This window comes from Miniopterus schreibersii (assembly GCF_964146895.1).
Source record: "Miniopterus schreibersii genome assembly, chromosome: 4".
Classification (NCBI taxonomy): domain Eukaryota; kingdom Metazoa; phylum Chordata; class Mammalia; order Chiroptera; family Miniopteridae; genus Miniopterus; species Miniopterus schreibersii.
Window position 1 is genome coordinate 94,186,206 of NC_138105.1, and position 22,605 is coordinate 94,208,810.

At 55.8% G+C, this 22,605-nt stretch overlaps 1 protein-coding gene across 1 annotated transcript in view; it reads right to left on the minus strand.

Annotated features, from left to right (window-relative positions):
• Nucleotides 1–22,605, minus strand: part of SLIT3 (slit guidance ligand 3) — a 528,596-nt gene that overhangs the window by 50,863 nt on the left and 455,128 nt on the right. The window contains exons 15-20 of the mRNA XM_081135280.1: nucleotides 16,232–16,382; nucleotides 14,944–15,018; nucleotides 7,598–7,741; nucleotides 6,907–7,050; nucleotides 5,576–5,739; nucleotides 4,427–4,559 (exon numbers count right to left, since the gene is read on the minus strand). Of these exons, the coding sequence (XP_080991406.1) occupies nucleotides 4,427–4,559; nucleotides 5,576–5,739; nucleotides 6,907–7,050; nucleotides 7,598–7,741; nucleotides 14,944–15,018; nucleotides 16,232–16,382 (811 nt within the window). The remainder of the gene's footprint in view (nucleotides 1–4,426; nucleotides 4,560–5,575; nucleotides 5,740–6,906; nucleotides 7,051–7,597; nucleotides 7,742–14,943; nucleotides 15,019–16,231; nucleotides 16,383–22,605) is intronic.

Genomic DNA, 22,605 nt, shown 5'->3' on the forward strand with positions numbered 1-22,605 from the left:
GTTTACCCCAACCCCATCCTCTAACCCCTTGGACCTAAGCAGGGCCAGGCCAGGTCCCGCCCTCTGCGTCAATCAATGATCCTTGTCATCTCCTCCTGTCACACTCACTCTCGAGGAGCTGCATGTTCTGCTGGTCAAGCCCCATCCCTTCCAGGTCCACCAGTGCCGTGTGTGCGTGTGTGTGTGTGTGTGTGTGTGTGTGCGCTTGCACCTGCATTGCCAGCCTCTTCCCATGGTGTCCTCTGACCCCACTAGATTCCCAATAGAAACCCCTTCTTCCAACAGTTGTGCCCCGAGGAGGGATGCCATCCTTCCCTTCTCCTCTCCTTGGGGTATCAGTGGCAGGACAACAAATCCAAGATCATGGTCCTCACACCCAAATCAGTATCAGATTCCCTGGGTATTAACTGGGAATGGACTGCAGGCACACTAGGGTCTGACCCTCCTCTCCAGCCCTCAGGGAGGTGCAGGCTTGTGGAGTCTGTTTCCAGAACCAGGAGGCCTGGTGTTAGCAAACATTCCCTTCAGTGGGTGCAGACAGATGTTTAGGTTTGAATTCCTCCAGGACACCAGGCCTCAGTCTAGAAGGCTCATGGCACAGCAGTGATGGAACTTAAGGCCCTGCTTCCGCAGAGAGTGTTTGTGCCGTGACCTTGGGGCTGAGATGTGCCACATCTGCTTCCATTCAGCATTCAGTAAGACGCTGTGGGCCTGCTTTTAAACCGGGAGCTCACTGCTGACTTCTAGCAGGTGTCTCTGTGGAGTCTTTGCCTGCTCATGGGGAATGGCCTGAGTGGTTCTCAAAGTGTTGTCCAGGGGACCCTCAGGGTCCCCTAGGCTCTTTCAGGGGTCTATGAAGCTAAAACTATTTTTGTGATTAGATTAAATCATTGTTTTCCTTTTGTACTGTGTGAAACTACTGGTATCTCAGCATGAATCAAGGCAGTGGTGCCAAATGGCATAAATAAAAGCCAGTTTCATTTAAGAATGCCCTCAAGCAAAAAATTGTTAACTGCATTAAATCTTGACTCTTGAGCACACATCTTTTTCATATTCTGTGTGACAAATGGGAGGTGTGCATGAGGCATCTTTGCCACACACGAAGTATGTTGGAAGAAAAGCACCCGTGCACCTGAGTTACAAGCTAAACTAGCCTCCTCCCCTCCCATAAATCACCATTTTTACTTAAAAGAATGACTAGCTAATGGGTTCTTCTGAAATGGGTATTTAGTAGACAGTTTCTCAGGAATGAACAGGGAGTGACAGTATTTGTTGGCAGTGACAAAATTTGAGCTTCTAAGTGAAAATTAAAATTTGAGATCGGCAGGGAAAGTAACGGCTGTGGCATTTTTGAGGCAACGCAGTGTGTCAACACTGACAAGGACAGTGTAGCTCAGTGAGCCAGTCTTCTCCAAAGGACCAGTGTGTGCTGTTACAGGATCAGACTGGGGGGGGGGGTTCCGTTCACAGTATGAGATGGAGCAGTGGGTTTTAATGGAACCAGAGTGTGAACGTTCATGGACATGGTTTCGGGTCCCACATGGCAACCAGCCTTTAAGGAACTGCCACTGTGTGGTTTTGGTGTATTACCAAAGAAGAATATTTACGATTATTTGAAAAGGCTTTTAAAAACTCTCCTCCCTTTCTGTCTGTGTGAAGCCAGATTTTCTTCTTACTTCACCCAAAATAACACACCACAGGAAAAAAAAAAAATCAATGCTAAAGTAGCTATGAAAATCCAGCTATTACACTTGTAAAAATGTAATTTCACTCTTCTTACTTACATTTCTTTTGGTTTGTTTTCATAAAAGTATGCTTTTTATAGAAACCTGTAAGGAACACAGGGTGGGGCAAAAGTAGGTTCACAGTTGTGAGTACTCGAAACACAGTTTATTCTTGTGTTATTATTTATTATTGTTTTACTTTCCATACAAACAACTAAACCCACCTTTGCCCCACCCTATATATTACTGTCATTTCTGCATGAATTAATAAATATATATTTAAAAACTTCCCAGTTATAGCCTCCAACGTGGTAAACATCAATAGATGTAACTCACGTAAACAGAAGTTCTTAGAGTCCACGATACTTTTGAAAAATATAAAGGGGTTTTGAGACCCCAAAGTTTAAGAACTTCTGGGGGAACAAACAGGAGCATGGGATCTGGGGTCAGACTACAGTGTTTTCTAATCCTGAAGGGCCGCTACCAAAGGTGAGACGTGGGGAGTGCTGCTTACGTCTGAAAGGGCCTCATCACTAACGGGGCTCGTGGTTCTGCTGCCCTGTGTCAGTGACAGTGACTGTGTTCGAGGACTGAGACTGATGGAGCAAGTGCAGGGTGAGCCCCGCCTGTCTGAGCAGAGAGAACTCGGAAGGGACAGAGAGGGCCCGGTGGGGAGCTGCAGACTACAGGGCGGTCACTTCCCATGGGATGGCCGCCCTGCTCTCTCGTGCCTGTGACAGGCTGACACACCCTGCTTTACATTTTCTCCTTCTCAGTGAATGAAACTTAATTTTGTTTTGTAAGCTGGCGGCTCCGCCTGAGACAACTAATGATGCCAGAGGGAGCTAGGAAGCCAGGGCTGTGCACACTGAACCTGAACTCGGCCGGTGTCCCTGGACCGGAGGCTTCCCAGCCACAGCTTCCTGGGCCTGCCAGCTTTCTGTCCTTTGGCACCTACTCTCCTGCCCTCTGCCCCCTCATCTCCCCTCCAGGAGACGGTGTGGGGACGGAGGTGAGCGCTGTTCTCCTTGGCGAGCTTCGCAGACCATGTCTGGCCCAGGGAAGCAGCATCGTTTCCAAAGCAGGAAATTGGGCCTCCTCGCAAAGCTCCCAAGTTTACTTTATAATTACAGCCAATTATCTGTGTTATTTCAATCTCTGTTTCGTGGGCCGTAGGGAAAAGCATCCGCGGGCCTGTTTTCATAGCATTTTCTTCTCTCTGACCTGTGGCACTTGGCACTCAATTAGCTGAGAGAGGAGGCACACACCTGGGTCACTTTCTGCAGCGCCCCCCCCCCCCCCCCCCAGCACAGCCGGCCCAGGAACGCTGCAGAGCTCACTGCACACGCGGCAGGTGCTCGCTCGGATCTACAAGGGCAGGGCCTCAGCCCAAACCCAGGGCTGACGTGGGCTTTTTAGTGACAATCAAGACCTTCGTTCCTTCTCCGGTGCTGGCAGCCCCAGTTATAGTCTCCCTGAGTGACAGGAGGGTCCAGGAGCCATGACACTTCCCCACGGACCTCTCTCTATTCCAAGGCCATGGCACACCCAAGTCCCACCCAGGAGGCAGTGGAGAGCCTGGAGGCGTCTGAGTCCCATTATGCTTCTGTCGGAGGGCACAGGCTAAGCTGGCCCAGGGGAGGGGGTAAGCTGGGGCCAGAGAGTGCAAGCTTGAGGGGCAGGCGGGCGGTGTTGAGTGTGTCCTGCCCGGGCGCTCTAGGTGTGTGTCAGTCCCTCCCCTGGCTCTGCCGATCAGCCCTCTGCCCTTCTAGTTTTCTGCTCCTCCCTTTCAGACCATGGCTCCAGGGGCACCTCCCAGAGCAGCCTCCTCTGACCTCTCTGACCTTCCCAGCAGCCTTGTTCCTCTTGTGCAGCACACAGCTGTCCTCGCACAGGAGCTTCTGAGACCATCGAGCAGATGTCCTACCTTCGCGGTAAACTGTGTGTCCCATGAGCCGAGGGGGCCTCCCCAGGGTTAGCAGGGCCCCTGACACACGAGGCACCCAGTAGCCGTGCTGAGCGGGTGAGTGGGGCGATGAGGGGAGGAAGGATGCAGAGCGGCGTGGCTGCGAGCAGCATGCCCGCCTGGCACAGCCTCACCGCCCGGGACAGTCTGGGCAGGCCTCCCAGCCTGTGGGGCTAACCCAGCCTTCCCGCGGGCAGAAATGAGGCTTTCTCCGCAATAGTAAGAGCCCTTCGGGGGGAGCGCGTCTCTTTCATCTAACCGGGAGCATCTGGGGCAGAGGCCACCCCCGGGGAGTTAGTGTCTGGAGCTTGGGCTGTGGAATGAGAGGCTCCTGGGCAGACAGAGAACTTTATCTTCTCGTCTATAAAATGGGCTGTTGGACGGCGGAAGAGGATTGTATTATTCGCAGCAGTGTGCGGGGGGCCACAGTGCCCGCTGGACACTGTGCCGTGTCTGGTGTCAGAATCTAGAAGGCGGAGTGCAGAGTGGGGGCCTCAGGGGGGACACAGGAAAGGAGACACTGACCTCCCACGTGTCACCTGCCAGGCGGAGGAATGGGGAGGGCTGCTCCCTGTCCCGAGTCCAAGCTGCTGCCAGGCCCCTGGTGGGGGCTCTGCTGCCATCTCGCTGAGATCCACGCGGGCAGGGCTCCCCTGGGCAGCCTCGCGTGGGACAAGGGGGTGAAGTTTGATGATGTGGGTGGGGGATTATTCCAGGGTGTTCGGGGGGTACTCACAGCTCAGTCACGTCCTTGGGGATGCCTTTGGGGAGGGCGCGGAGCCCCCTGTTGCTGCACCGCACCACCGTATCCACGCAGGTGCACTGCTCGGGGCAGCGTGGGCCCAGGTGACAGCTGCTCTCATCGTTGCCTGTGGAGAGCCCGAGAGTGAGCGTGGGAGGTGACAAACTCCCATAGTGGGGACAGGTGAGCAGGGCCGGGTGCAGTGACCAGGCCACCTTCAGGAAAGGGTCGCCCTCTGCTTTGAGCCAGACCAGGACGAGGGAGCCTGCTGGTCTCATTCAAGGTTGGGGGAGAGGAATAGGCGCCTGGGTCAGAGCGGGGCTGCTTTATTTCCTACCACATTTCACATGAAATGAAGACTAAAAACCTGGTTGACCAGAGCACTAGACAGGGAAGAGGTCACTGCTAACCCGATCAGAGATAAGCCAAGCTGACTAAAGGAGGGGCCGAGTCCGTGCGTTCCCTTTCCCCTCCTTCCCCCACAGGGCTTCTGGGTGGTGACTGTGACACTTGAACCTGTTAATCTGTAAACCAGTTCCTCTGCCTCTAGGTAACCCCAGGCTGCCCAAGGAAAAACGGTGCTGGCTTGGATTTAAGCAAACACTCTGCCTCCCGGCATCCTGACACTCGATGCCTCGATGTCCAGGTGTCCACACACCTATCCAGGGACAGGGATCTTCCTTCTGGGAGCTCACCTTGAAGTCTGTTTCTCACGAGCGCACACTCTGAGCCTCACCCTGGTGCCGGCAGGGAAACTGAGGCCGGGGGAACCCACGTACAGTGGTGCCGGTTGTGCACCGCACAGAGGTGCCACACCCTCTAATGGGCACCAGTCCCACTGTGGACACGCTAGATGAGGGTATTTGGTTCAACAGTGTTCTCGTAGATGGCTGTGCAGTATCTCGTCACAAAATCCTTGTAGATTACAAACTTCTGGCTAATGGAAGTGAAATGTCTTTTGAAAGAGGCACCTTTTCTTACTTTGCACAAAGGAGCCACATGGGCCGGCAGCCGCCCTGCAGAGCCCTTCTGCGCTCCAGAGGCCTGGCCGGTGACAGCGTAGAACCTGACTCAGGGGTCCTGCCCTTCAGTCCCTGCTGCCCCTCCCCTCCCTGTGGCCCCCGCCCCGCCCGGCTTCCTCACCCTCGCAGGTGAAGTCCTGGACGGCCACGTCCTGGATGGGAATCTCCTTGAGGAAGAATGGCTTCTGGCACCGGGGGTTCCCGCTGACGACCCGCCTCTTCCTCAGCCACTTGCCGAGCCAGGCCAGGTGGCAGTTGCAGTTGAAGGGGTTGGACAGGAGGTTTCTGGGAGGAGAGAAGGGCCCTCTCTGGTGGTTAAGTGTCTACTGTGGGCGCTGGCCCGGGGATCCTGCTCTGCCACCCTGGGACCCAGCTCTCCAGGGAGGTCTGCTCCTGGCCCCGGGACGGAGGAAGGAGGTCTGGGAAAGGGGGTGCGGACTCTTCTAAAACCCAGATGCAGTCTTTGCCAGTGTCATTCCTTGGCCAGTGGGCGTGACCGTGGCTCCGGCCACACATGCCCTGTCTGCTGAGCCCTGGCCGCACGAACTGCCTCCGGCTGCCCGGCAGACCCTCTCACTCAGCACCTTCACACACGGAGGTCCTCCTGCGGGCGGATCCCTAGTGTCTGCCTGCCCGGGGGCCCTCAGCCTCCAGGCCTCAGCTCGCAGACCCCTCAGCAAATTACTCTCCTTCACTCGCCCTCATTCCCTCCGTAGCACCCACCAGAGCTGGCAATGGTTGCCCAGCATCGCCCCGGGGGAGGCGCCAGGTCTGTCTGTTCTGTGTCTCCTGGCACAGGTTGACACCAGCACAGGCACTCTGTGCATGTCTGTTGGATGCCACGACTGGGCTGATGGAGGGACGAAGGGACAACAGCCCCTATCACTTCCCAAGTGCTCCCTCCAGGACTGGAACCAGGCAAAGCACTTTATAAATCCACTCACTCATGGTCACCACAACCCTAGAAAGGAGGCGATGTTATTCTCATTTCACAAATGAGGAAAGTGAAGCCTCTCAAGGGCCCGTTGGCCCTTTTGTGCAACTCCCCGAAGCTGGGCTTTGCGCAAGCCTGCGTATCTGCTCTGCTCCAGCCACCACAGGGCCTTTGCACAAACTCTTCCCACTGGAGGAAATGCCCTTCCTACTTTCTTGAACAAGCTAGCTCCGCTTCCAGAACAAAGCCCCAGTGCTCCTCAACAAAGCCCAGGCTGGGTTTTCAAAGCACTGCGGGCCTGGAACTGTGGCGATTCACTGTGCTGGGAGCTCCAGGAGGGACTACGCCTGTGCATCCTCAGCACCTCAATGGTGACCGGCACATGAAGGGAGCCTGACAGATGTTTACTAAGTGGACAGATGGGTAGATGACCTTGGCCAAAGACAGCGGGGAGCTGGGAGGGGAGGTCTGCGGGGAGGAACCCAGAGTGAGTGTACAGTGGGCCCCGGAGGACTTACATGGTGGACAGGGAGACAAGAGTGGTGAAGGCTCCGGGGGTGATGGTCGTGATGCGATTGTCATAGAGGGACAGCAGCCTCACTGAGCTCAGACCAGCGAAGGTGTCATTGCTCACACAGCTGACCAGGTTACTCCTCAGCATCCTGCAAAGGGGGACGAGAGAGCAGAGGCTTTACCCTTTCCTTCCCACAGTAGGCCACCGAGGTGCGCTTGTGTGTGTACATATGTGTGCGTGTGTGCATACGTGTGTGGTGTGTGTGTGTGTAAAGCTTTTGCCACTGCCAAGCCCAGACCAGTCACGGTGCTGAGGTTTGTGCTGTGACAGCAGGGCCTGGGTGCCCTTGGGGCTACCTGTAAATGTGTATGTACATGCTTACCTGTGCACGCTTTCTTGATAGTGGGAGCAGGTGTCGCTCATGTATATTGTGTGCACATGTATATTTCTGGGAGGGGAAGGGACATCAGCTTGTGTGTGTGTGTGTGCATGTGTGTGTGTCTTTGTGTGTGCGTGTGTGTGTGTCTTGGGGGCTGCTTAGCATGCTAAGGGCTGGGAAATGTCAGATGTCCTCTGGCTGCAGGAGGAAGGGATTCATCAGGCCTGCGCCTGGCCCGCCAGCCTTCATAGTCCCTCAGATGCCCTCCCTCCCGCCTCCCTCTGGCCCTGGCCCAGGCCCAGGCCCCGGCACTTACAAGGTCTTGAGGCCGCTGAGGCCACGGAACATGCGGCCGTGCACCGTCTCCAGCTGGTTCCCCGTCAGCATCAGCTCCTGCACGCCCGCTGCTCCGTCAAAGGCGCCCTCTCTCACCTCCTTGATCTTGTTGTTGCTCAGGTTTCTAGAAGGAGGGGGCGAGTGGGTCAGGACAGATGCAGGGAGGGGGTCACACCCCTGCAGCCAGCAGGGGCCCCTCGGGTGCCTCTGGAGCGAGGACCGGGAGGTGGGGAGCTCAGCCCCTGTGCCCAGGGGGCAGGGACCCCAGTCCACCAGGTGGGGCTGCGTTTGTGAAACAGACTGTGCGGGTTTGAAGTCTGTTCGGTGCCACCCTCTTCTCCGTGCCAGGGGGACTGCTAGGTTTAAAATAGTGGTTCTCCACTAACTATAGTCACCAATAGTGTGTTACACATTTGAAAGTTGCTAAGACAGTAAACCCTAGAAATCCTCATCACACGAAAAAAGAGAAAGAAAAGCATTTTGTAAACACGCACGGTGACGGATGGTAACGAGGTTAGTTGTGGGGACCATCTCACGACGTGTGAGAATAGTGTCTTTATGTTGTACACCTGAAACTAGGTAACGTTATATGTCAATTATTCCTCAGTAAACATGAATAAAATTAAAAAAAGACGTATAAAAAATAAGACAAAAATAAAAAGTGTGTATGGATGAAAAACGGTAAAATAAAATAGTGATTCTCAAACTTTCTTCAACAGATACCCTGGCTAAGCAGCAGTTCTTAAGAGGAGGGTCAGGGAAAATACGCGGTAGGCTCCCCGACGCGGGCTGGCTTCGCAGAACTTCTGGCTCTCTCACTAGTCGAGATCTTAGATATGAACAGACACCTTCTAGCTTCCACTTTTGACCTTATTATGGACTAGACTCCACATGAGGGGTTTGGGCAACAGAATCATATCCAGTCCTCAAAACAAGGCCTCCTGGATGGGTGTCCTTTTCCTCACTGTCTCATTCTACGGATAAGGTGACCGAGGTTCAGGGAGCTTAAGTAACTTGCCCACAGTTACGCAGCGGACAGAGCTGGGATGTGAAGCTGGCTGTGGGGCACACGACAAGTCCTCAGTGAGCAGCCTCCTCGCTAAGCGACGATCCCTTCGGTGATGGATATTAACTTCCATGTGTTACTGCTTTGCAGAATCTGGCTTTGGGGCATTGTGTTTTCCTAAAGTGGGCTCGTTCCTATCACTGAGAGCAGGCTCTCCCCTCCAATGTCCAGTCACCACGTGCAGGCCTCGCAAGAGATCTGGACAGCAAGCAGGTCCTGCAGAGCCGCGGCTGCGAGCTCCCTGGCAGGCAGGGACCGGGGGCCTCTGCAGACCACCCGGTGTTCAGTCCTGAAAGGCATCACAGGCGGGATGGATGGAGTGGAAGGTGATGGCGCTGACACAGCCTGGGGGAGGAATTCAGCTTCCCGAGCAAACGGCGGTCAGAGCCCTGCGCGGGGATGGTGGTGGTGAGGTCTGCAGGTGGAGAGGCGGCCGGCAGACTGGCGGAGCACCTGAGGTTGTGAGAGCCCAGGGCTCACGAGAGATGGGCCCGTGGGCCCCTTGTGCTGCCGGGACATGCTGAGGCCCGGGGAGGAGCCGGCCTGCTCTAGTCCCAGAGCACCAGGTGGGGTACAGCACCACACCCCGTCCTTGGCACTTCTGTTTCTCCAAGCGCGCTCCTTGTGGGAGCTCTGGGCTGAGCCACAGCAGCCTCTGGGGTGGTGGAACTGGGTCCCTAAGGGCTCCATGCAGGCTGCCTGCCATTTTTCTAAGTAAGGACCTGGCCTGCAAGGTGCTACAATGCCCGCACCTGCAGGCAAGTGTGGAGGAAACAGGTGGCACCTCGGTCCCCCTCTCACATGCCTGCTCCTCGTGTGCTCCTCCCCTCACTTCCATGCTGCCAAGGAAACAGGCCCACAGTCCTCAGAACCCCTCCCCCGAGGTCAGAGAGAGTGGGGAGGGGTCTCACACCGGATTTCTGCTCGCTGCCTGGCTCTCCTTAATCTCTTATAAATCCTGGTCGTCCTGGTCCAGGAGACCCAAGAACGAAGGTAATGTTCCGGGGAGACTGCAAATTACCCCCAAATCCGAGATAGGAGGCTCCCCAGCAGCTGTAACTCATCCGAATGCTCGGGGACACAGGTTTGGCTCCTGGGGAATTAAGGTGCCCGGGCCGGGCAACGAAGCTGAGTTAGAGCAGCCTGGGGAGGGCTCCCGTCTCCTGACATCTGCTTCTTTAAACGAGCAGAATTAGCATTGCATTACTGTAAGGCAAGTGAATTGGATTTCCTTGGGCCGGGAGAATGGGAAACATAAGGAGAGGAAAAAAGGGGGCGAGAATGTTCCAGAAGACCAGGCTGCTGCTCTCTCTGCACCCATCACAGTGGTGGTCAAAGCGGCAGGCAGCCTGGGCTGGAGCTGAGAGAGAGAGAAGCTGGGGGAGAGCACCCCGGACACAGAGCGAGGGCATCGGGGTCTCTGCAGACCCACCTGAAGGGGCCCGCTCACCACTCCGCTTCAGCACCCAGCTCCCGCGAGGAAGGGGGGTCTCACCCCTGAGAGGACCAAGAAGTCCCACCCCAGGCTCAGGGCAGGGACCAGAGGCGGGACCGACCCAGAGTTGCACCCGCTGCCACTGTGAGCTGTGCGCTGAGCCCCCTTCTCAGTCTTCCCGAGAATCGCCGAGGACCCCGAGGCTGGGGATTCGCCTGGAGCCTCTGACAGTCTCTCTTCAGCTCCACAGGGCAGCCCACCAACCCTGGCAACAGGGAAGGATCCACAATTCTGCGTAACGCCCCGGCCCAGGTGGACAGCAGTGGGGAGAGAGCTAAGGGTTTTTCTGGGAACGGAGAAGACTGGGTCATGATGGAGCAAAAGTGCTGTGGTCGGGGAGGTCCTGTCCCCCTGCACGCGGGCCTCTCGCTCCCCGAGGTGGAAATTCTATCCGAAGCTGGAGTTGCAAGCTCGAGTGTCCACAGGGCCCAGGCAGGTGACTTAGCCCAGGGCGGTCTGGAAAGCACACGCCCCACCCAAGGGGGTGCTGCTCCTCAGTGCGGCTCAACCGGAGCCACGTGGGAATATGGATTCAGCTCTGCCAGATCTTCTGATTTTCCAGAAATCCAGATAATTTTGTGTGTGCAAACTCCTGATTTTTAAAAGTGGGCAAGTAGTTCTTATTAAAAACACAACCACAGCCAACAAACTCACCCACATGCACCTGCCATTTTCCAGCCTCTGGTTGAGAGTCTCCCAGAGAGAAATAACCTGGAGGTGACCTGAGAGCAGCCGTGACCTCACTCTGAAGGTGATGTCATCTGAATAGTGGCCTGAGTTACCACAGTGCTAATAAATAACCCTTGTGGGTACCAGTTCCTGCTTCTCCTGCATCCCTTGGTACAAGGGAGACCTCATTGTTCCATGACAGGTAAGGGCACCGAGGCTCAGAAGGGCACAGCAGAGTCTAATCTGGCTCTGTGTTCACCCTCCTGTGCCCGTCAGGGCAGAGTCACGATGCAACCTTAGGGCCCTGGTCTGTCCTACAGTCCTTGAGGGTGCTTAGCAGGCGCAGGTGCAGCTGGCATTAGCCACCGATATCCAGCTGACCCAGCACCTCTACGGGGGTGCAGGGGTGGAGAGGGGTCCCAGCGCGTAAGGATCTCTACTTAACCGAGAGAGCTGCCATCCCGTTATTTTATATAAGTGGTTGCAGCTGGTGGCTGTCGGGACCGGATCCGCCCCGCCGGGTCATTTGCTTGGCAGGCCAGCTCTATTGATACGGATTTACGCCCGCCCGTGCGCACGGCCACACACTCACGGCCTCTGTGGTGTGCGCTCCCCAGCTAACTGCCCCGCCGCCGCTCCTGGCTCTGGGCCTGCTCACTGATTTCTGGTCTTGGACAAGTTACTTAGCTTTCCATGGTTCAGCTTCCTCATTTGTAAAATGAAGTATCTGCAAAGCTTTTTTGTTTTCTCGATGAGGCCTGAATAATATCAGGATTGTCTGGCACAGAGCAAAGTGTTCGAGTAAAGTGAGAGCAGCTATTGTTAGTGTTGCTGCTGTTTTATTATTATAATTATCATTATCGCTACTACTGCTACTGTTACTACGATTACGGCCTTGCGCCCAGCCCCTCTCCCCATTTGTGCTAAGGCCCAGGCTCCTGAGAGTATTTGAGTTTGCAACTCCTGCTTTAAAATATATGACCAGCTGCCCTGGGTCACTCAACTCCGATGACCTCTTCTGTCTTCCTGCCCCTTCTTGCCCTAGTCCCAGGGCCAGAGGCCATGCCGATCGTCTGACCTCTTTATACTCACTTCTGACCCTCACCTTAAGTCACAAGGAAGGTGAATTTTTCACATAACAGGGGAGGGGCAGCTCCGCCTGTTCTTTCCTCACACCTGGGTTTTTCGGGCTGCCCTTGCGAAGTGGGAAAATTTGGCAGCCCTGACCTACGCTCCCGCATGGGAAACGCTGGGACGGGCTGAGGGACACCTGTCTCTTTTGCTGAGGACTGGGCTTTCGTTTTGCCACAGTCCCCACCGCTCTCTTTTGTGGCTTGGGTGCTGAGGCGGAGAGTCGGCTGCCGCCTGTCATGCATTTGCGCCGTGGTCTCCCTCGGCAGGCAGAAATAGTTCTCTAGGCTCGTGCCCGGTCGCAGTGGGACGGTGAGGGCTGGAGTCCAGGTGCTGGAGCTGCACCCACGATGGTAGGGTGCCCACTTCTCTGTAGAAGGGAAGCTGACCCGACCCCGTTTATGCTGCAAATACGAGATCGGCCAGCTTCACACATTTAACACCTGCCTATCTCCATGTGCGTGTAAGCTTCTGTCTTGAGGTTTAAAAAAAAAAAAGTGTGCATTTCTCTGGTTTGAATTAAAAAGCACATCTCCTGGCTGGTGACAGGGGATGCTTGTGCTGGGTCCGTAAGCTATAGGGGTGCTGGACCACAGGGACAGCCACGATCCTCAGCAGGGCCCACGGGTGTACCTCCCAGCTGCCCCTTCACAGTGCGCTCTGCGGCTCCAGTGACGGAGCGGTCACGAGGCCGCGGCCAGGGAGGGAGGCGGCGAGCCTGAGCAGCAGCAATGTGACCCAGTGCTGCACCGGCAGGACAAGGTCCCTCTCCTTCTCGCCTGGAGGGGACTGGTGGGTGGGAGAGTGGAGAGCAGGTGAAACACACGGCCTACAGCCAGTTTTCATTGGAGTGACGTGGTGCTGCTCAGTTAAGTCGAGTCCTCAGCAGGAAAATGAATCAGTGCACGCGGAACGGCTGCTCCCAGGGAACACACAGGGTCGGCTTCCTGCCAGCCGCTCGTCGCAACATTTCACCAACCAATCGATACACAGCCTTGTTCGGTGTGTGTTTCTGTATAAAGATGCCTCACTTAATATGTACTGTTGATTTAGTTACATCGTACGCACAGTAACTCCTGCCCGGCCAAAGCTCTACAACACGCGGGTTTTCTGCAGGAGGCTCATCGCAGGCTTACTGTGCTCATGCTCACGGGGCGGCACCTCAGCACTGTTTTAAACGGTGAAATCGCCAAGGAAAAGCAAAAACATGCAAAAAAACCTCCCTGTGGAAAAAATACCCTGTGGAAATGACACGTGTCTCCAGTGCGCGAGCTGAACCGAGGGAACAGAGCGTGGCCCTGTCTGTTTCCGCTGGGAACATGCGTGGGGGCGACTCAGATTTTTGCTGCTCTGCCCATGGCTACGAAAAACCAGGAAGGTAGCTCGAGGACTGATGTTGAGATGCCAAGTACATTTTAGCCAGTAGGCTGATTAGCAAGTATGGGATCCAAGATTACGAGGCGTGACTGTATTTCCTTTGTCCCAGGGGAAGACCCAACTTCTAGGGCTGGGGGATGCGGAGTATGGGGTAGGGAGGGAGAGGGGTCAAGGAGAAAGGATGAGATGGTACAGAGCCAAGGGAAAGGGGTTCTGTTGGGGGCCTGGGAAGGAAGAGGGGGGAAGCAACCCCAGCCTCAGGCTGGTCGGAATGCCGGCTCCAACATTGATTTGCTGTGTGCTCTTAGAGAATTCATGGGACCTCTCTGAGCCCCCCAGGCTTCCTCAGCCACACAAAGGGCAGCTCGAAGCCACCATCAGGAGGCGTGTGAGGACCGGATGAGATGACGCACAGCTCCTGGCCCAGGGTCAACATGTGAATAGCTCTTCACTCCTCCTTTCTTTAGGAGTTGGTCTGAACTCCTAGGCAGGGACAGGGTTCTGGCGACAGGCAGACCTGGCAGTGCAAACACCAGTATAAAAGCAGGTGGACCCTGTGCCTAAACTCAGGCTCTGGTCAGATCCCAGGCTCCTAGACTGGAGCCCAGTGTGTGAGGCAGCTGGTGTTTCCACGCCAATGTGCCTCACCGATGCAGAGGCCTTTAGAGTCCACTTATTGTTTACAACAGCCAAGGCATGGAGACAACCTAGGTATCCGCTGACAGACAATTGCATAAAGAACATATGGTACATGTATGCAATGGAATATTACTCAGCCACAAAAAAGGGGGAAATCTTATCTCTGGAGACAGCATAGATGGACCTAGAGGGTGTTATGCTGAGTGAAATCTGCCAGTCAGAGAAAGACAAATACTGTATGATTTCACTTATACGTGGAATCTAAAGAACAAACAAACAAAGCAAAAACAAACTCACAGATACAGAGAACAGACTGATGGTTGCCAGAGGGGAGGCTATTTGGGGGGCTGGGTGAAAAGGGGGAAAGTACAGATTGGCAGTTATAAAGCAGTCACGGGGATGTAAAGTACAGCAAAGGGCATACAGTCAATAATACTGAAACAACAAGGCTTAGTGGGGGCGGGGGAGCAATTTGGGAGCTATGTAAATGTCTAACCACTATGCTGTACACCTGAAACTAATATAATATTGACTGTCAAGTGTAAGTAGAAAAAAACTCCAAACCTTTAAATCGTCACCTTGAAAAAATTCCTAAGTGACATGTACCTGAGACCCCCCATGTCCCATCGCTACCCTTTCCTGAGTCCCTCCCACCACCCCTTGGGGTGGATGCTGGCTGTGGGCTGGGGGATCAGGATGAGCGGAGGGATGTGGAGTGGCGTCAGGAGGGTGTGAACAGAGGGGGCATGGGGGCAGGTCAGGGACAGCGTGGAGCACACACTACAACACTCGACAGTTTAGAAACAGTGAGGTTTGCTTTGGTCTGTGTCTACGCTTCATGCCCGTAGCGGGGTCGGGAGGCGGCCGAGAGGGCCTGCAGTGGGGCTGAGGGGTCCGCCCCCGCCCCGGCCTTCTGCCTGCCCTGTGCCGGTTGTCCCAGCTGACTTACATCTTCCGCAGGTTAGGCAACTTCTTGAAGATGCCGGTGGCCTCGAGGACAGATATCTCGTTGTCATTCAGTCGCCTACGTGGGAAGCAAGCAGATGAGGTGGTGGCTTAGCCCAGGACGGGGCACCTCCTTCCCTGCCTTCCATCGCCCTACCCCCCAGCACCCTCACGGCTTCAGCTGAGTTGCCGCCTGGACCTCATCTCAGCCCAGACCAATAGAGCCACGTAAGATTCAGTGTCCACGCCTTCAGCCCACGGGTGGGGTGGGCAGAGGAAGCGGGAAGAGGCGCTCGCGAGGGGCGGGAAAGAGAGAGGGCCAGGCCTTCCCCCGGAGGAAGCCCCTTCAACTAGGTGTGTTGGGTCTTCTGAATCCTCGGCACCCTAACCATCGATTGCCAGTGATCTGCCTTCACTTTGCAGGGTACCAGGGACAACGTACACCCCCCAGGAAGGCCTTCCCATCTTCTCAAGGCTCCAAGCCTCTCGGCTCCTTCCAGGCTACTTCCCTCTGCTGGGGGCTGCTCGGGGACCCCAAGCCCCACATTCATACGTGCTCGGGGAGAGCAGGAGGGCTGGTGAGGCTGTGCCTTGTCCTGTCCTGCTGTGACTTGTAAAGGCAAAGAGAATGAGGGTGGTAACACTGAAGACCGCCGTCGTTTATCCAGGGCTTGCTCTGCACCGGGGTTCAAGGGGAATTCTGTGCTTACGTCCTCCCACTCAGTCTCCCTAGGCACCCTGCAGGTAGGATCGTTGCCTCCAATTTGACAGCTAAGGATCTGACCCTCAGAGCTGACAGGCCACTGCCCAGTGTCAGGAGGACTGGAGAAGGCAGGCATCAGACCCAGGCCCCCCGCCGTACCCTCACCCACACCATGCTTCCTGTTTTGGATAAGCCAGCACCCCCTTTATCAGCATAACTGGAGGCTTAGATAGAGCTAATCATCCTGGCTGCTTTCTTGCTTTCTGACAATTATTTACTATCCATCTTTCCAGGTACATTGCAAGCTTCATAAGGACAGGCCGCCTGCTTTGTTCACTGTGGAAGCTGGTGGGTCTGGCACAGGTCCTGGCTCACAGGTGTTTAGAAAATACTTGTAGAAAGAACGAACTGTCTTCACGTGTGAGCAGGCTGTCCCCGGTGGATGCCGGGGTGTCCGCCCTCCAGGACAGGCAAGGAGAGCCCGGGTGACTGAGTCGGGAGGGGCCACCTCAGGAGACCCTGCCAGGGCTGACTCAGGGTGACTGGGCGGGGGGGACGTGCATGGAGTTCACGCCCGGGCAGCACTTACAGGTCGGTGACGTATTCAGGGAGGTGGCTTGGGATGCGGGCCAGCTTCTGGTTGGAGCAGTCCACAATGGTGCCCTCGCAGCGACACTTCTCCGGGCACACGAGGTCCATGAAGCACTCGCCGCTGAACCTGCTGCGGTAATCCTCGGAGCCTAGGCGGGGCCAAAGAGGGACGCAGTGTCACCGGGGCTCCAGCACCCGTGCGGCTGGGGGCAGTGGGGGTGGGGGCCCGGGGACAGGCACAGCCTTGCCTGTGTTTTCTGGCCACCTTTCTGGTGCCCTGCCCGCCCCCAGCTCCCCATCTGGTCTTTGTCATTCACCCCTCTCGGTCTCCGGGAAGCCAGGCCCCAGCTCTGCGGGCTCCTGAGCTTTCGTGGGGCGTGGGCCTTTCTGAGAAGCTGACGAAGCTAGGGACGGTCTCCTCATAGAAACGCTCCAAGGCACATGTGTGCAGAATTTGGCTACAATTGAGGGGGGCTACTCAATTGATGCTCATTGTCCATGGGCCATCTAAGCGTCCATGACAATCTGAATGAGGAGATTTTGATGGGGTTTCCGTGGGGCTACGCCAGGGGTGGGAATGAAGTAAGGGAAAGGGTCACACTTGGTTGTCCTCGGGGCCCGAGCAGGCAATGAAACGACGACAACGGAGGCCTGACACGTGGCCACCCATGACCACAGACACCGGCCTCCAACACTGGGAGACAATATTGGGGGTTGGGACCTGGGTAAATGAAGCCTCTGTCCCAGTGCTTGGGAATTGGGCTCCAGGTTGCCTGATAATCCTTTAAAACATGGTGGTAAAGGATTCGAATTTAAAACACGGTGAAGACCCCCCCCCCGAGGGTCAGGTCTGCGCCCCCCGGCCCCCATCTCTGAGAGTGAGCTCTGCGGAGTGAAAGGCCAGTTCCGACGAGCTACAAGTACTCGAAGCTCAGGTTTATTTTTTTGAAATTTGATTTTTCTTGAGGCTGCACAGTAATGGGAACAGGGCCAGCAACGCGCTGTCCGAGAGGGGCCCTGGGAGCCACTATACTGATCGGAAATGCCCCCTGCGCCTGGGCAAACCTCCACGAGACGGACCACACATCACACCCGAGGGGAGAGGAGTCCTGTCCCTCTTCTCGGACACCAGCTAGCGGATGGGGGAGGTCTTTATTATTTCACCCTCAACCTTTCACGAGCGCAACACCAGTCACAAAACAAGAGATCGGCCCGGCTGGCATGGCTCAGTGGTGGAGCATCGACCTAGGATCCAGGAGATCGAGGTTTGATTTTCAGTCAGGGCACATGCCCGGGTTGCGGGCTTGATCCCCAGTTGGGGGCACGCAGGAGGCAGCCGATCAATGACTCTCATCACTGATGTTTCTATTTCTTTCTCTCCCTTCCTCTCTCTGAAATAAAAAAAGGCATATTTAAAAAACAAAAAACAGACCAAAAGAACAAGAGCTTGGTCCACAGGTGCTCAGGCGTCAGTGGGGCGCCACTAGCTTGGCAGGGGCCTGTACGTGCGCGTTTGGGAGCGTTTCAGTGACCGCGGGCGCCGTCTGTGTGCGCAGCAGCCGGGAGGGCCTGGCGATGGACCCTATGTGCACCGGGAGCCGCCAGGCCCTGGCAGCACCGGGTTTTGCAGTAGGGGGCCTGGGTTCGCCTGGGCTTTGCCACTGACTGGCTTCAGTCTGTCCACATGTAAAGTGGGAATCAGGTAATTGCCCGGATCTCACGGGGTCTGTTGTAAAGATGCAAGGAAGACCCAGGCGGTGGAGGATCTCCGGGAAAGGCGCAGTCGGATAGATATTTGTGATTCCCTGTTTTTTCTAGAACCTAGTGGAACATTTGGCATGTCGGAAGCTGCTAAGACACCCATGTAACTTGTGCTAACAGCTGACGTTTACTGAGCAAGGACCAGGAGCCTGGCACTATTCTTTGAACTTCAAATGGGCGAGCACATTGCGTTTCTGAGGTTATTATGACTCCACTGACCAGGTGAGGGAATCGAGGCCCGCAGGTCACAGCGGAGGGGTGAGGCTGCTGCCAGGCCCTGACCAGCGCCAGGCGTGTCTTTTCACAAAACCCTCTAGGACGGATCCCGGGTCCTGCTTGGTGGTGGTGGGCTGAGTGGCAGGTTCCCGCCTTGCGCTACGGTGAGGCAAGAAGCAGACCCCCCCCCTTCCTTCCCCACTATCGACTCGTGCTAATTCCGGATTGAAAGTGAATTTGGTTCTGAAGTGAACCTTCTACCTAACACAAGGGGTCGGGGGCCTGGACTCGCCTCCTTTCTCTCTCTGCTTCCTCCCCAGGCCCCTCCCTCCCTCCACCTTCCACCCCAGGCTTGTGTGCGCAGAACCCGTCATGGATCCGCGCGACTTTTTGGGCAGCTTCCTTGCCTGACGCCTCATACAAATCTCTTGCCCTTGGCTCGCCAGCAGCCAGCCCACTGAATGACTCTCACCCGGGCCCCCTGCCCCAGAGGCATCAGCACGCGGAGTCCTGGGTGAATTTTGTTTTGCAGACTCTGCTAAGGCACAACCCTCTCTTGTTCCCTCCCTGCCCGTGGCGCCCTGTGGCCACAGCGTGAAGGGGTGTTTTGTACACATGCGTGTGCTTTTCCCTCGGAAGGTGCCCGTGTGGGATCCTTGCAAAGTGGAAGAGCCCCGAGAGCTAGTCAAAGGCAGAAAGACGGGGGGAGCACCGTTTGCTCTTCGCCTCGACGAGCCTGAAGACGCGCACCGCTGGGCTGTGTCCAGGGACAGCGGCCGATTAAATGCATTTTCCTTTTAATCAAGGTGAGCGCCGCTGTGTTAGCAGCAACAGCTCTCTGTGGTATAGTTAGATTGCGACGGGCGGACCTCTGCAATGGAGCCGCTGACCCATTTTAATGAAACGATTCTGCAATTAGATTCGATGGACTAATGTGTTCTTTCCCGCACTCCCCCCCTGCTGTTTCTGTTATTGCCCTGGTTTGTAGTAACAAGGGGGTCGGAGTGTAATATTTTATATGAGGGGAAGCCAGAAACGTTAATAACGGCGTAGGCACGTAACCCAAAGGGTCCGTTCCCCACGCGCGGCCAGCCCGAAACGCCTCCTCCATTGCCCATTTTTCATTATCGAAACTACCCGGGGTTTCTCGGAGCCATTTGTTATGCCTTAATGCTCATAACCACCCAAAAGTATTTTTAACTTTTCCAGGGCTTTAAAAGTCAATTTCAATCTCAGTGCGTATTTGTCACTGCCAGAAAGACTCAGTAGGAGAGGGGTAACCGAAACAGGCTGCCGCGTCTTCTCTTGGGGGCGGGTTCAGGCAGGAGAGATCTCGGGGGACTTGAAAAGGGCCATGAAACTAAATCCCGGGTGAGACAGGTGTTGGGAGAGCTGATGTCGCTGGCCCTTCACCTCCTCCTGCCCGGGTAGTGCTTCTCCCCTCCCCAGGCAGCTCAGAACAAGGACACTTGGTACGTGATCACGAGAAGCTTTAATAGATCGGGGTGCAGGTGGCAGAAATCCGCAGCGAGGTGATTTTATTACGGATCCTTGCCCTATGGCCACTTTCCAGGAGATAGCGTATGCCATGGGGCTGGGGCAGGTAGGAGCCCACGTTCCCGCTCTACGGATGGATGTGGCTGCGGGGGCCAGACTGGGCCGGGCATGGCTGCTGTCACTAGCTGTCTGCATTGCGTCATCCTTCCGGCAACCAGGATGCGGAGCAAAGTCACAGATCCGCCGTTATCTGATGACCATGGACCTGTCAACGCACATTTCCAAAGCTCTCTTCTTCTACCTCGAATGTCCCTAACATGGGCAGGGTGAAAGACAGAAGGAAAGGAGCAGAAAGGGGACCTGGGGGGAGCAGGGGGCCTGCTGGGGTTCATCAGCTTGGAAAGAGAGTTACGTGCACAGGCCAAGGGTCATGTGTCATGAGTGGAATCAGGAGAACATTGCCAGGCACACAGTTATTCACTGGTGGGCGAGGACCAGGGGGACCCGACACCAGTGGCTGGAAAACGCCAACTGCTTTAAGGGAGTTAGGGCATCAGGTGGGTCGACAGCCATCCTAGGAAGCTCCCCCTGCCGGAGACTGTTATGAATGAGGCCATACGCCTGAAAGCAGAGGGAGATGCCAGTGGCCACGGCTGGGCACAGCCTGCTCGCAACCGCGGGGCTCAGAATGCCCCCTCTGTTCAGAGGTAAGGGGATTTCTCCAGGCCTGAGGGTTTGTTCTGTACCGAGTGGATCTTGGTAGATTCATGCCAAGAGGGGGACCCATTTAAACAGTGCTGCTTGTCTTCTTTCGTAAGTTATTTCTATAAAAAGAAGTCAGCTTCAAAGGGAATGTTAAAAAAATTTTTTTTTTTTTTCAACTGCCCATCAATTCAAGTTCAGGTCTTTTTGATTTTATAATTCAAGGCAATGGGATTGTCCATAGCTGGGAAGGCTGAGTACTATAGACATAAAGAAAATTCATGCTGGAGTCAGAGGACTCTGGGCAAGTTAGTTAAGCTCTCTGAGCCTTGATATCCACATCTGTAAAATGAGACAGGGCTGTTGTGAAGACTGAACGAGGTAATGATGTAAACAGTTCCGTGCCTGGCCTATAGTAAGCACTGACTACATGGTGAGAGAATTCAGAGAGGTATACAGGACTCTCCGTTACTCAGCCACGAGGGGCAAGCGGCTGAACAGTGACCCGAGAAAGAGGCGACAATGAGAGTCACGCGTCCCCATGGGAGCCCAGAGCCCCTCAGGGCCTAAGCGGGGGTTTGGTTCCCATCATGGCTGTGTCTCGTGGGACAGGACACAGACTCAAAATCATGCACCATCAACACAATCTTCTGGTTACACCGGGTCCAGGATTTATCAAGAAACAAGCCGGATGGGAGGCGCCAAGATCCCTCCCTTCATTGTCAGGGACGGCAGGTGTCTGCACAGCCCCCGTGTGGCCTGGACTAGCTCCATGCAGAGAACCTTTGGCCTCCTTGTTAACTGTCCTTGGAGGGTCAAAGAAACAGACTGGGCTTCAGTCTGTACAGGGACCAGCGCCCCCGAGGAGTGGGGGTCAGGTTCAGACGGAGTCTCCCAGGTTCGGCCCCAAGCCTCAGACTCACACCACTGACCCCCTTTCTCAGGCGCACGCCCCCTCCCAATGCTTCCAATGCAGACGGTAGGCGGGGCGGGCCCGAGCGCAATGGCCTCTGGGTTAGCTGCGCTTGGGGAAATGACCTCGGGCTGGGATTCTTCCATGAAACAATGGGGCACACACGCTTTGGGTACAGGGTACAAGATAGAAGGATGGTTTCTGAGCTTGGACCTGTCTACTTTACCCATCAGCTGGCATCAGACTAGATTTGGGGAATGGCGGCTCCACTCGGGGTAGACATGGATACAAATCTGAGCTGGCCCCCAGAGCTTCTCCATACCCTTCCAGCCTGTACCTGCTCCCTGGAGGGGGCGGCACGCAGCGGCTCTCCGAGACTCCCACCCGCGCCCCGAGAGGCTGGCCCCGAGAGGTGGGTCTGGCGGCGGTGGGCGGTGCTCCAGAGCAGAGAGGAGGTGTCCAGCGGTGGCGGCGTGGCGGGCCATGCTGCAGGAGAGCGCGGTGCTTTCCGCGGTGCTTGACAGAACCATGTTCCGTTTCCATCGTTCCACCACATGGTTAGATCAAGCACAAAGGAAAGCCCCGCGGCGACCGGTCAGAGTCAAGGTCAGGAAGCAGCGTCAGAGAGAGGACAGGAGCGTTCAGAGGAAGCAGCGTGGAGTGGAAGCCAGAGGAGGCCCCCACTGAGCGTGATTAGTACCAGGAGCGGGGTCCACGGGAGCACTTCCGAAGACAGGAGCCCCCTGCCCCGTGCCCCGCCCCAGGAGAGACACAGGAGGAAGGGAGGCGAGGGTGGGAGACGGCTGGACACCCCGCTCAGGAGTATCGGGGCAGAACGGATCCTCGCCGAGAGCGTTAGAGAAGCCAGGTGTCTGGTCACATCACAGGCCTGAACTGAGCCCCTACACCCCACACGGTCACACTATCTGACCTGACACGACGCTAGACCCGGCAGAGGCATCTTCAGTGTGCTCTGCCCCCGAGGGCCCCTCCCCGCAGCAGAGTGCTTCCCTAACAGCCTGCGCCCCAGCCTCTTGCCAGAGAGACGCCCCACCATTCCTGGGGGTCTAGCAAAGCTGCAATGACCTTCTTCAGAAAAAGCCCTCTGATGTGCCACAGTTCAGGGGTCTCCTCAGGGTCCTTCAAGGTCCCCAGAAACCCTCTGGCTGACATATGCTCCTCCCAGATAGCTCAAGGTATCATGGGGGTGGGGAGGAGTAGAATCGAGAAAAAAAATACACGTTTCTAGTACTGGAGACCGAAGGGGGAGCCAATGGGGCCCT